General features: G+C 44.0%; 1 protein-coding gene and 1 long non-coding RNA gene across 3 annotated transcripts in view; one reads left to right on the forward strand and one right to left on the reverse strand.

The window, feature by feature from the left end:
* The window catches only part of ARHGAP20 (Rho GTPase activating protein 20), a 59,885-nt gene extending 47,942 nt beyond the window's left edge, over positions 1 to 11,943 (forward strand). For both annotated transcript variants that reach the window (XM_021380100.1, XM_021380110.1), the window contains exons 10-15: positions 2,742 to 2,920; positions 5,769 to 5,930; positions 7,160 to 7,269; positions 7,997 to 8,186; positions 8,974 to 9,085; positions 10,814 to 11,943. In XM_021380100.1, coding sequence (XP_021235775.1) covers positions 2,742 to 2,920; positions 5,769 to 5,930; positions 7,160 to 7,269; positions 7,997 to 8,186; positions 8,974 to 9,085; positions 10,814 to 11,877 — 1,817 coding nt within the window. In that variant the 3' untranslated portion in view covers positions 11,878 to 11,943. The remainder of the gene's footprint in view (positions 1 to 2,741; positions 2,921 to 5,768; positions 5,931 to 7,159; positions 7,270 to 7,996; positions 8,187 to 8,973; positions 9,086 to 10,813) is intronic.
* Positions 1,914 to 5,757, reverse strand: LOC110389528. The gene is made up of 2 exons (XR_002433279.1): positions 5,120 to 5,757; positions 1,914 to 2,672 (listed from the first exon to the last, which is right to left on the reverse strand). It is a non-coding gene; the product is annotated as an uncharacterized LOC110389528 (long non-coding RNA).

Genomic DNA, 12,419 nt, shown 5'->3' on the forward strand with positions numbered 1-12,419 from the left:
AGACTCTTTAGCAGAGTGTGTTGTGATAGGACAAAGGGAAATTATTTCAAACTAAAAGAGGGGAGATTTAGATTGGATATAAATAAGTTGTTTACAGTAAGAGTAGTGAGGCACTGGCACAGGCTGCCCAGAGAGGTGGTGGATGTCCCATCCTTGGAGTTACTCGAGGTCAGGCTGGATGGGGCTCTGGGCAACCTGATCAAGCTGCAGGTGTTCCTGTTAAATGCAGGGGAGTTGGACTAGATGGCCTTTAAGTGTCCCTTCCAACTCAAACCATTCTCTGATTCTATGAAACTGCCTGGCTGAACCATGTAAGGCGGTACAGGTGGTGACAAGTGGACACAACTGACAACTGACTGTCCTGTGAGATAAAAAGCTGTGTGGACACCAACTGTACTGCTGCAGTTGTATCAGCAGTTCTGTCAAGATAGCTGGAAAACCTACAGGAGAATTTACTGCGTAGGAGCACCACAATGTTTCCCTCCTCCAGCTTTACAACGCATAACAGAACCAGCACCTAGCTGTTGAACACAGCCATTAAGTCATGTTCATGAGTGCATGTCTAAAAAATACTGTGAATGCTAATTTGCCTCAAGTTTGACTTGAACGAGCTGACTGCTGTCAGTGACTCGTCTGTCATCCAAGTTGTTAGTTAATCATCTGGTAAAAGAGAGAGTAAATTTTCTGCAAGTTGGTCTCAATACAGAAAGGAGGTCTTTGAAAACTGTTTGAAAGGATTTGGTCAGGAAGGACGCTGTGTTTCTAAGTAGATCTGAGGTTTTCTTTGGCAGTTCCTGATTAGTCTGTGAGAAGAGGAAATCAGCACTTGTGCAGCTGAGACGCTGCCAATGAAGAGACCAAATTCCCTGTGCGTAAGATACGAGCCCAGCTGATTCCTAGGCAGATGGCTGCTGTTGTGAGCTCCAAGCAAGATGGGCAACCAAAGTGGTGTTGCTTTTCTTCTGATTCTGGGCTAGAATAACCCACCACAGCAGGCCCTGGGGAGCACGCTGGTGTCTCCATATGGGAGCTGTGTCTTCCACAGAGTGATAACCTGCATCTGTCTTGGTTGGGAGGAGGCTGTGCACCAAATGTAACTCTGCACAGGTTCAAGAAGAGAAAGTGTACATCTTCCTCTTCCCATTTGCTCTTTTCCCTGACACCTCTCCCCACTTTGAAATAGGGATGGTAAACAGACGAGTTCTGTTGCTCAGTGAGTGCTGATTTTGTATGTGAGGTGGCATTTCGCTGCTTGGCATTAGTTGTTGGTTTCTGACCTGGTCTGCTGAAGAACACCGATTAAGCTTTGCCTCCTGTCCCAGAAGAGCTGCATTTAGTCACATTTACCCCTTGCTCACATTGTCCATTTCAAGAGTTGAGAGATTAGGAAAAGTTCCTAATTTTAAGACTATTTTTTCTCATTTCTGCTACTCTTTTTTTCTCCAGAATAGAATCTCTCCTTAGTTTTTACTTCTGCTGAGATCTATAGAGCTGCCAGAAAAAAAAAACATGAAACTATATTTGTGATCATATATCTAGAGCTCCAAGTGGAGCAAGCCATAGTCACGTGCTAATATCCTGCTCATCTGAAAGAAAAATTATTATTTTGAAAGTTGTACTTATGTTCTCCCAAAACATGATGTGTCAAGTAAAGCCACAGACATTGCCAAGCTTATATTTCATGGAGCTTTGGACTGCATAAAATGTATATCCTCATTATTTTTTTATGAAAGGATTTTTTCATCAGGCTTTAGCATTCATATGTTCACATTTTGAGTTAAACTGTAACTTTTCATCCTGTAAATCTCTAATGAAAAGCCTTCCACCCCTTCCCTAAGGGAGCGTGATATTCCAGAATGGAATGATGTATAACAAAAATCATAATTCGGTCTAAAAACATGCATAACAAAGTATAGGAGAGAAAAATCTGGTATTATGTTGCAATCTGTACTTCTGCAAGCATTGCTTCTACCCTCTGCCCTCCACAACAGCAGAAAACAGAATGTCTGAGGGAAAGAACCAGCTAATACAAAGGTGCATAAGATAGGTGAGCAACTAAATCAAAGCCAACTGGCTTTGAAGATTTCTAGAAAAGGAAAAATGTACCGGAATAAGTTTTTCGCATTTAGCTCTTTCCTCATCAGTGGTCTCAACCCACCCTTAACAGTTTCCCATGTGCTGTTAAGAAGCATTTAACTTGCTAATGTTCAGAGAGGTTGTGTTAAAAAGCCTTCTTGTACCTTAACATCAGTATTTCCTTCTCTACACACTGCAAATAAGAGCTTCAATCAGCAGTGTCATGAAATATGTGACAATAGTCGAAGACAAACTGAGCTTGTCGCAGTGTGGGGGGAGCTAGGGTACCTCAGGACCGTCAGCCAAGGGGAGGCCGGTGGTGTTCGTGTATGCATTTTTCCCAGAGAAGGGTCTGTGGTTTCACACCTGCAGATGGGAAATGAAGCCCTGAGCACAGGCCAACCGCATGCAAAGTCCTCAGGCCAAGGTGCTGACGCAGTGGTTGGGTCGTGCAGCGTGGCTCTTGGTGATCCTCCTGAGAGCATGGTTGGGCCGCAGTCACACGCACAGGTATGCACATGGTGGATTAGGCCGAGCTGGATGCCAGGATGTTGGTTCAGTTCATGACATTTTTTCCTTTGATACCATGACAACCACTGCAAAGCAAATACTGGAATTAGAATTGAAATGCATTTCTTCTAATAAACACCTCTCTCTTTTCCCAGACTTGAGCCAGAAGTCATTTAAAAGGAAAAGATCAATCATAAATTGGGCTTTCTGGCGTGGCCCAGGCACCCACTTGGACAATGCACCCCTCTCCTCGACATCTGCTGCCCCTGGGAAGCTCTTTGGCCTGCTGCTAACAGCCATCTGCGAGGACGACAACCTGCCCAAGCCTCTCCTGGTGAGTCCAGGCACAGGGCTGGCTCTTACAGTGGTGGAATTTATTTGTGTAGCCAATGAAAATGTGGTGATGCTGTGGAAATGGGACACTGCAATTACTCAAGCAGAGAAAACAGCAGGAAACCTCATTTATGGTTCCCAGCAAAAACTTTGGTTTTTAACATGTGCTGTGGTCAGGCCTGGTTAATGCCAGACAGCTTGAGAAACATGTGACTGCTCTGGGCTGTTGCTTCTCAGCTCATACTATAAGGCTGGTTCCCAAATCCTCACTTAGGCGGTACAAATAAACACCGTATTCATGCATACTTTTCAAGTCACTCCCAAGGTTTTGTAAAATCCTCAGCCCCAAGCAGGTGATATCTGCTGTCCAACATAGGCAGCCCATGCTTGCACAGAAATGCCACCTGCCCTCAAACCATTTCAGAGCCTTTCTTGGAGACACCCAGCCCAGGGCAGACAAGCACTCTGAGTCCTCATTTTTTCTCAGAAAGAGTGGTGAGGCAGTGGCACAGGCTGCTCAGGGAGGTGGTGGAGTCACCCTCCCTGGAGGGGTTCAAGAGATGTAGAGATGTGGCACTGAGGGACATGGTTAGTGGTAAGGCAGTGATGGGCTGATGTTTGGAATGGATGATCTTAGTGGTCTTTTCCAACCTTAATGATTCCGTGATTCTATGATTTTGGGTCAGGAAGGTGTCCTGAGGACTGCCCTGTTGTTGATGCAGCAATTGAAATGTTTGCCGAGGGGATAGGAGTAGTGCTCACCATGAGCCCGGCAGGATTGAGCCCCTCATCTCAGCAGGCTGACTTCCAGCTGGAACAATGTGAAATCAATGGGGTTACATCAGTTTACAGTAACAGATGTGTTTGTCTCCAAAGCTTGTGCTTGGTGTGCTGCTTTATCATTTCCTGAACAGTGAATCACACCAGGACTTTTCAGGTCTTTTGAGAGTGTGGGTTTGGTATTTTCTTTTGAGGGGGCAGTGTAAATTTTTATCACTGTTTAAATAAGCCCTCTAGAGATGAACCTCGTGAGGACCTGGTCTATTTCTCATCCTTTGAGAGAGGAGCCAAAGCTGCATTTTGGAAATTTCTCCAAAACATAACTATTAGGAAAATTGTATCTGAAAAAAGTGCAAAGTTACTAAGTATAGAATCAGAGCTTGGTAGACTTTGTGTTTTGAATCTTAGAACACTGTGTTTATGCCACAAAATATAACTTGCTTTTGATTTCATGCAGCATCTCTGGAGAATGGAAAACTTCATCTGAGGTACTGTGTGGGATTTATCTGCAAGAGAAGGGAGATATTAGGAATGAATGCTGCAGGCGTGTTTGATATCTCTGCTGCAAAGCTCCGAACTTGCTTTCACAGCTGAAGGGCTCTCTGTTAGCCATTGCCTCACTGAATTATCTTACACCAATAGCTTCCTCCGTGTAATCTTTTGGATTTACTACTTTTTTTCCTACTTTTATCTTGTGGCTGTTTTATTCCAAATATTTTTAAAGGTGTTTGTTTATGCACTGGGACTGCTGTTTTGACAGCAGAGCTGTAAATCCTTGCAAAGAAAATGGAAAAGCTGAGGACGTGAGTCCTGCTGCCTTGAGAGGTGCTCCTGCTGCACACACATCACTTTCCACATCTACAGGAGCGAGAGAGAAACATTAAGAAAGTAAAGATTAAAAAACCAGCTTCCATTAGTGATATCTGCATTAACGTGTGCCAGGAAGACCTGCTTTGTGGCTCAGACTCTGAAAGAAGCCAGAAGCCTTTGCTTAGCCTTTACTGCTAGAGTGACTTGGTTTTGTGATGTCAGGCTCTCTCCCAGTTCACCTTTTCTTGCCATCCCTTTTGATAACTCAGTCCTCAGACCACTGTGTGCATGCACATAGTTACAGAGACTGTGTGCATGTGTTTTCCCTCAGAAGAGATAAACATGACAACTCCCACATTGCTTAGAATCATAGAATCACAGAATCATTAAAATTGGAAAAGACCACTAAGATCATCCTGTCCAACCATCAACCCATGCCCACTGACCACATCCCGCAGTGCCACATCCACATGTTTCTTGAACCCCTCCAGGGACGGTGTCTGCACCACCTCCCTGGGCAGCCTGTGCCAGTGCCTCACCACTCCTTCTGAGAAGAATTCTTTCCTGATACCCAATCTGTACCTCCTCTGGTGCAACTTAAAGCCATTACCTGTCTTTCTTAGAGCAGATCTTTGGAGAGGTGATCAGCGTGTCAGAGAGACAGCCCAAACGAGCCAGCAGCCAAGTCCAGGCCTGCAGCTGGCCTCACCAGCAGCCCTGAGCTTGCAGGGTGCCATTCCTCTCCCAAATTGCAGAATGGGCATAATCCAGATCTGATCTGATGAAGAATCGCAGGTGGATATAAACAAAATAATCACTTTCCAAGTAGATGAAATCTCCTTTTTTTTAGACGTCAAGTTGTCAGTTGGAGCAGAAATCTTCATCTCTGATCAGTGATAAGATTGAACAGGCTGGTGAGCAGGGAGGATTTTTGTCTTCCTGCAGAGGGCACTGCATTAGGTAGACAGTAGCCTTTTCCCATACCACAGTGTTTATTTGTTTCAATGACTTGGCTAAAACTTGCCCAGATCCTGGAGGAGATCGTGCTCGAGGTCAGTGCTCAGCAGCGGTGGCACGGTGTCTACCAAAATCAGCGCCCCGGGCCATAGCTTTGCTGTGCAGTTTGGCCTTGACCTGTGTGGGAATAGAGAGCTTTTTGAGGACTCAGAGGTTTTTGCCTGTGACCAAAGTGGTAAAACCACATTACAGTGGTAAAACTTGTTTCTGAGAAAGCCTCTCTGCCTTTTAATTTTGTTTAGGACATGCTTTCCCTCCTGTACCAAGAAGGCCCTTCCACTGAGGGCATTTTCAGACGCTCTGGAAGTGCAAAAACCTGCAAAGAGCTCAAGGAGAAGCTTGATTCAGGCGCTGAAGTGGACTTAGCCTGCGAATCCATATTTGTGACAGCATCTTTGTTTAAGGTATATGAAGAATGTTCCTTTCTGCCTTCTTGGGTGAGAGCAGCACAGATCTTGGGTACAAACAAGTAGGGCTTTTTGCCAGGGATGGAGAGGACTTAGGCTGAATTAAGAAGAGTGGGCTGGAACATTCACATAATTCTCTTAACCTCACGTGAAAGTCAGTTAAGTGCCAGAAAGGCAGATTTGCAGTCCTGTTTCTTTATTCATCAGTAATAGCTTCACTACAGACCCTTGCGAGTGCTGCCCAAAAAATCTCAGTTCATTTTCTCATGGATTAGCTTTTACAAGCTTCTATGTTAAAAGCGATGTTGCTTGTGCAAAAAGCATCACAAGCCTTCAGTAAAATATCAGCTACAAGGAGCATATCTATCTTCACGTTTTATTGTAGTGTGTCTGTTTGTCTGTAGTTTTTAGCTTAAAAGAAATTGTAATCTCCGTTCTCAAGCAAACATTGCTTTGGACAAAAAAAGACATAGCAGAAGTATAACAAAGAAAGCATTTCTCTTGCTGCCACATGAGAGGTTTTTGTGGGTAAGGTACCACTGCATTGCTGCTGGTAGTTTAGGATACGCATTTAAGAGGATGGGAACTGTCATCACATTAAGAGTGATTGTGTTATTTGTATGAACTATTGCTTCCCATACCTTAACTTGTTGGGGAAGCTGGGATTTGGGATTTGGGAAGCAGGAATTGGGTTTCTTCCCAAGCTGCAGCAGTTTACCTGCCACTATTTGCGGTATTAGGAGGCAGGAGCTGGAATACTATCCCTGACCAGTGTAAATACTCCTTTACCAAAAGGGACTGTGCTCAGAGGAAGGCAGGCAGGGAGTGCTTATGGTCTGCTGGTGTTGAAAGTTGTCAGCTGAGGGGAATAAACAGGGGCTACAGATGAATTCAAGTGATAAGTAAATGCAGACACACAGTATCAAAATAACTGGACCCACTACAGGGGTTTTTTCAATTCAGCAACAGCAGATGAAGCATCCAAATACCTCTGCTGATAAGAAAGAGTGAGGACAGGTCAGGAGAAAAGTCACTTTTAGCATAATCCAAAGTACTTCTTTATCTGAGGCGGTTTTCTGCTGGTTTTGGTTGCTGTGTGGATCAAGATTCTTGTCAGTTAGTGCTGCCCCACTGAAACACCCTCTTGTATCTGCATAGTTTCTTCCTATTTCCTCCCACCCTCCAGAACAGCTGTTCACATTTTGTTCTTCTTTCCTCTGGATAAGGATTTTCTTCGCAACATCCCAGGGAGCATTTTGTCATCCCAGCTTTGTGATAAGTGGGTCTCTGTCATGGATCAAGGAAATAATGAAGAGAAGATAAAAAGCATCCAAAGGTAGAGTTACTTATATTCTCTTCGTATAAAATGATATCCCAGAATGTGGAAGCCCAAACATTCCACTCAAAACCTGCAATTAAAAAACCCACAAATTTAAATAAATGCTAAAATATCTTTGTATATGACAGAGCATTTAAACTTATATATATATTTAATGGAGAGCCTGTATGGGGTAAAATCCCGACTCTCTTTTGTAACAGGTTTCTGCCTTTTGTGGATGCAAGTAAATAAAAGAAATATCCTTTCACGGAAAACATTTGTAGTATTTATAAATATGATGTCAAAGACCTGGTTTTCTGCCTGATACCAAAGCCAGAGTTATCCACAGGGAAAATGGGGACCCTGGGGGAAAGAGGAGCAAAAATCAGTTCCTCATATTTTCCCCCTCATTCATCTCAAGTTTTAGTGACTGTTTTGAAGATGGAATTGTAAATGAAGCACTGGAGCTCAGTGACAATGGAAGCCTCCACACTGCAGGAGATGCCAAGCAGAAAGTGGGCAAAGTTCATGTTATGGGAAACAGAGCTTTGTACGCTAGTGGACCTGGTGCATATTTCCATGCGTACATATCTATAGCAACTAGAGGGTGGGTAGTGACAACTGAACTGTTTGGTTAAGTGAACAGTGAAGTATCCAGCAACTTAGGTGAAATACAGTGTTATCTTCAAGGTTTTTAATTTTTCTAGTCAGTAATTTGAAGAATGACATTTGTATATGCTTTCAGGTTAATAGAGCAACTCCCCAGAGCTAATGTTGTTCTCCTACGTTACATCTTTGGAGTACTACATGGTATAGAAATGCGATCTGAAGAGAACCAAATGAATGCATTTAATCTTGCCATCTGCATTGCACCCAGCCTGCTCTGGCCTCCTGCTTCCTCAACTCCTGATATAGAAAGTGAATTCACAAAAAAGGTAGGAGATGCTGCAGTGTAGCAAACACAAATAACCATCTTCCTGTACAAACAGTCTATTGGTTCCAAAGGTGAGAATAGTTGGTACCTCTTCAGATCAATGCTCATCCTCTTATCAGGGCTCTAGAATAAATCCATTATTATCTGCCTGAGAAAAGGGGAGAGACATCATAAAGAAATACACAGTGTGTTAGTAGAGGACTTCTGTCATCAAAAAGATCCCCGGCTGTGGCAGATTTTAACAGGACAGAGTGAAAATGAAAAAGATGTATGCAGGAAAACCAGTAGTATTTGCACCCTAGTTAAGGGTACAAAGGGATATAGATGGGAGAGAGGACTGCAAAAGGCATCAGGGAAAGATATAACAGGGGATGAATGCCATCTACCAGCTACTCTTTTGCTGAAGAACGTGGAATTTGGTATGATGTGGGAAACATTTAGTAAAAACAACTCTAGAGACAAGACACAGCAGACAAGGCAGGATGATGTTCAGGAGGTGCCACTTTGCTCTCCCTGGCTCTTGCTCATCACCTGCAGAGCCACGTCCCTGCATGCCCTAGCTCAGCATGCCTGAGAGAGCTCAGGGATGGCTCATGGCAAGTGCTCAGGGCTGGCCACCAAGGGAAGGTCTGCCACAGGTCTTCTGAGGTGAGCCTCTCCATTTAGACTGTTTTAAACACTTAATAGATGAGTAGCTTGCTTGTATTCCTCCTCTGTATGATGAGTATGCCCTGAATGTAATGATGTAAGATGTGACAGGACATCTCTCTCCCTTTCCTTTGTTGCAGATTTCTAGTCTGGTGCAGTTCCTCACTGAGAATTGCTGCAAGATTTTTGGAGAGGAGATTAACTCCCTCTTTGGAGAAATCCTGATGACATGCAAGAGAGAAAATGGCTCAGGTAATGAAGTTTTGATCCTGTTAGCTAATCCCAGCCAGACAAAGATCGATCGTAGTCCAGGGAAGGAGGCTGTTCCCTCTCCACATGGTGTTCCCATATACTGCTGTTGTCTTTTCCTTACTGAAAGTATTGGTGATATTCAGTGATTCAGCTCACCACAGAACTAAGCCACACCACGAACTGCTCTCCCTAAGAATCCCTTGCTCCTATTCCAGTCATCTGAGCCACTATGTTGACAAAATGGGAGAAAGAACTTATGGGGAAGTGGGGGGGAAGGAAACAAAGAAAGAAGGAGAGGGGGAGAGAGTGAGAAGATTTCATCTCAAATATTGAATTTGTGTCCTAGACAGTGTCTTCTCAGTATATCAGAAAGTCAGTGATCAACAAGAGTTATAATACATTTCTCACTCTGTTATATTAGGGCTGAAAGCATCATTTATTATCAAAAGAGAGAGCTCTCCAGATGTTTGATGAAACAGGCAGATTTTGCTTCTAGCACAGGGAAGTCATAGAAGTAGGGACTGAAAATGATCAGCAGAGCAGTTGGCTGATATGCAGCATGTTCCAGAATATCATTCTTTTTCTCACCTGACCTCTCAGATCATCAGTTTTGACTGGAGGCTCAGGTCTTTCCTTAAATGATTTGTAAAGCCGGATTTCTGCAAAATAGATTTTGGTACAACTGGCCTACACTGAAAGTGGTAATGGCACCTGTCCTGGCACACCAGACTGACTCTGTTGCTGTCCAAAACTCCTCATGCACGACCTCCAGTGGAATTTGGTGAAATTTGACCTGTCCCTCCACCCAAATGTAGAACCATGACCTTGAGACAGCAATATGCCCTTGCTGCTAAGAAGGCTGATGGTGTTCTCAGCTGCATTAGGCAGAGTATCAGCAACAGGCAAGGGGAGGTGATCCTTCCCCTCTACTCAACACCAGTGAGGTCACATCTGAAGTGCTGGGTCCGGTTCTGGCCCCCTCAGTACCTGAGAAACATGGACTTGCTGGAGACAGTACTACAGAGGGACACCAAAATGCTGCAGGGTCTCAGGACCCAGAGGTCCCTGCCAGCCTCAGCTGTGATGGTGTAGTGGGACTGAGATCTCAGACCCATGGTAGGTTAATGTGTCTGAGGACGTTTTCAGGCAGGCACTGAGGCATGATAACTACCCATACCTCAACTCAGTTTGCTGCAAATGTGAGATAAGTCAGCTTAGCATAGCCCTGAGCAAAAGAGATTAATGTAATTCCAATTATCAGGTCTATGGAACAGGGTACATGTGTGCACGGCTTAGCTGAATGAAGTATGCCCTGTTTTCTTCAGTTGTATAGAAGTGGGAAGGAAAGGTTAAATGATGTTTTCACTGTTCAGTAACAGAAACATACAATAATTTTCTGATTTAATATTCTATATATAAAGTATTGTTCAAAGCTGGAATTTTTTACTACTGAAACTTTCACATTAAAAAAGAACAAAACACCAAAACACAAAGAAACCTTATTTGTCCCATTACCCTGTGTTTCTTAGCTGACCTGCAACTTACCACTATTTTCAAGTTTTTTTAGACAGTATTTTTTTTCTGAAATTACTGACATTTCTGTTTTAAGAGACTTTAATAAATGGCAAATGTTCCTAAAATTAAAGGATACTTGCAAAAATAAATGCAGCTGCATGCCAGCAAGGTTGTTCGGTCACTGACATGCTACCACTTGGTTTGTCCTTGCAGATGTGGCTTCCCTCCATCTGAATGACTCTTCCTACGACAGCCTGGAAAACGAGGCAAATGATGAAGCCGATTCCTCTTCCAGCGACTGGATCAAGAACCGAGATCAGGATAACAGGAGCAGGGAGTCTGTCTTCACCCTGAGTGATGGCGATTCAGAGCAGACTGAGGTGGATGAAATCCAAAGTAAAACCAAATCAAAACAGTTGACAATTTCTGTTGAGGTACACCGTAAGTTTTCGTCGCAAGAAAATTCGGAGAAGGAGTCTCTCTGCTCCAGTGCATTGGGCTTCACTTCAGCAACTACCTCAGGTGTCCTCAAAACCTTACGGAGACACAGGCGCTCCTCAGAGCCCGCCATCGGCCTCCTTGCCTCCGGTTTTGCCCACACTGGTGATGGTCACGAGAAGGCAGCACGCAAAGCCAGCTGTGATGTTGTCCTCTCTTACGAAGATGAAGACTATCTCCATCAGCTTCGGTCACTGCAAATGGAAGGACAAAAGCTTATCAATCAGAGCTTGCTCATAGGGATTAACGTTGGTAAAAGTGACAACACAAACCAAAATGTTGAAAAGAAAGACTTGTCCCATTGCCTCCTGCCTCCAACGCCAGAAGGATTAAATATTTGCTCAGGATTTAGCTCTTCTAGCCTGTCTTCTCCTGGGACATCTCCATCTCTGTCATCAATGAGCTCCCTGGACAGTGCTTTCTCTCAGTTTTCAGACCAATCTGTGTTTACCCCAACTGAAACCTCCTCCCCTTTTGATATCAGCACTTTTCAGCCAGTAAAGAAACATGAAGAGACTGCTGCTGAGTCCCCTGATGACTATTTGGTTGCGCCCATTAGGGTGCCCCCGTCTCCACGGCCTACTGAGGCTTTGGCTGAGGGGGGTTTGCTGGAGCCCAACAGCAGGCCGGCATCCCTGAAACTTCCCGAAGGAGTCGATGGCTATCTGGTTAAGCCTGACATTCAGCCATTACCTCTGACAGTCGCAGGAAGAGACAGACTTCATGATCTGAGATCAAAGAGGAGGTCTAGGAGAGGATTGCAACAATCCAAAGTTTGAAGAGACTGATCAAAGCTTTTTTTTGCAGAGGAATCTTAACACTTAAAATAAACACCGTAAAGAAAATGCCTTCAGTGTTAATGCGTGTTCATTTTAAGTTCAATATCTAGGTTGTTCAAATTCAATTGAGCAGTCCCTGAACTCATGGGTTTTCTTTTTCTAGGAAACCATTAACGTTCCTACATAAAGCTTTGCGAAAGAGTATTGTAAGAATAATCCAAATTGCTGAAAGCAAGCAAACAGAAACCTCCTGAAAATCTGACAAGGTCCCAGGCACTAAGTAAGAAAGCACCCTGCTCTCAGGGCCCCTCGGGCAGCAGGGTGCCTGCTGGGACTCCCCATGACCACTCGTGTGTTGAGCCTTGCCCATGTGAGTCCCAGTCGTGTGTGGTTTGACGTAGCGTGCAAAGTCAGTGTAGATCCCATAACTGTGGTATTATACTACTGTTCTGAAACTGATAGGTATGACCTTCATTGTCCTCCAAGGAACAAGTGTATTGTTTTCTGTATGTTTCTGAGGTACGTTCGATAGGTGTAGTTAT

The sequence above is a fragment of the Numida meleagris genome, chromosome 1 (assembly GCF_002078875.1).
Source record: "Numida meleagris isolate 19003 breed g44 Domestic line chromosome 1, NumMel1.0, whole genome shotgun sequence".
NCBI lineage: Eukaryota > Metazoa > Chordata > Aves > Galliformes > Numididae > Numida > Numida meleagris.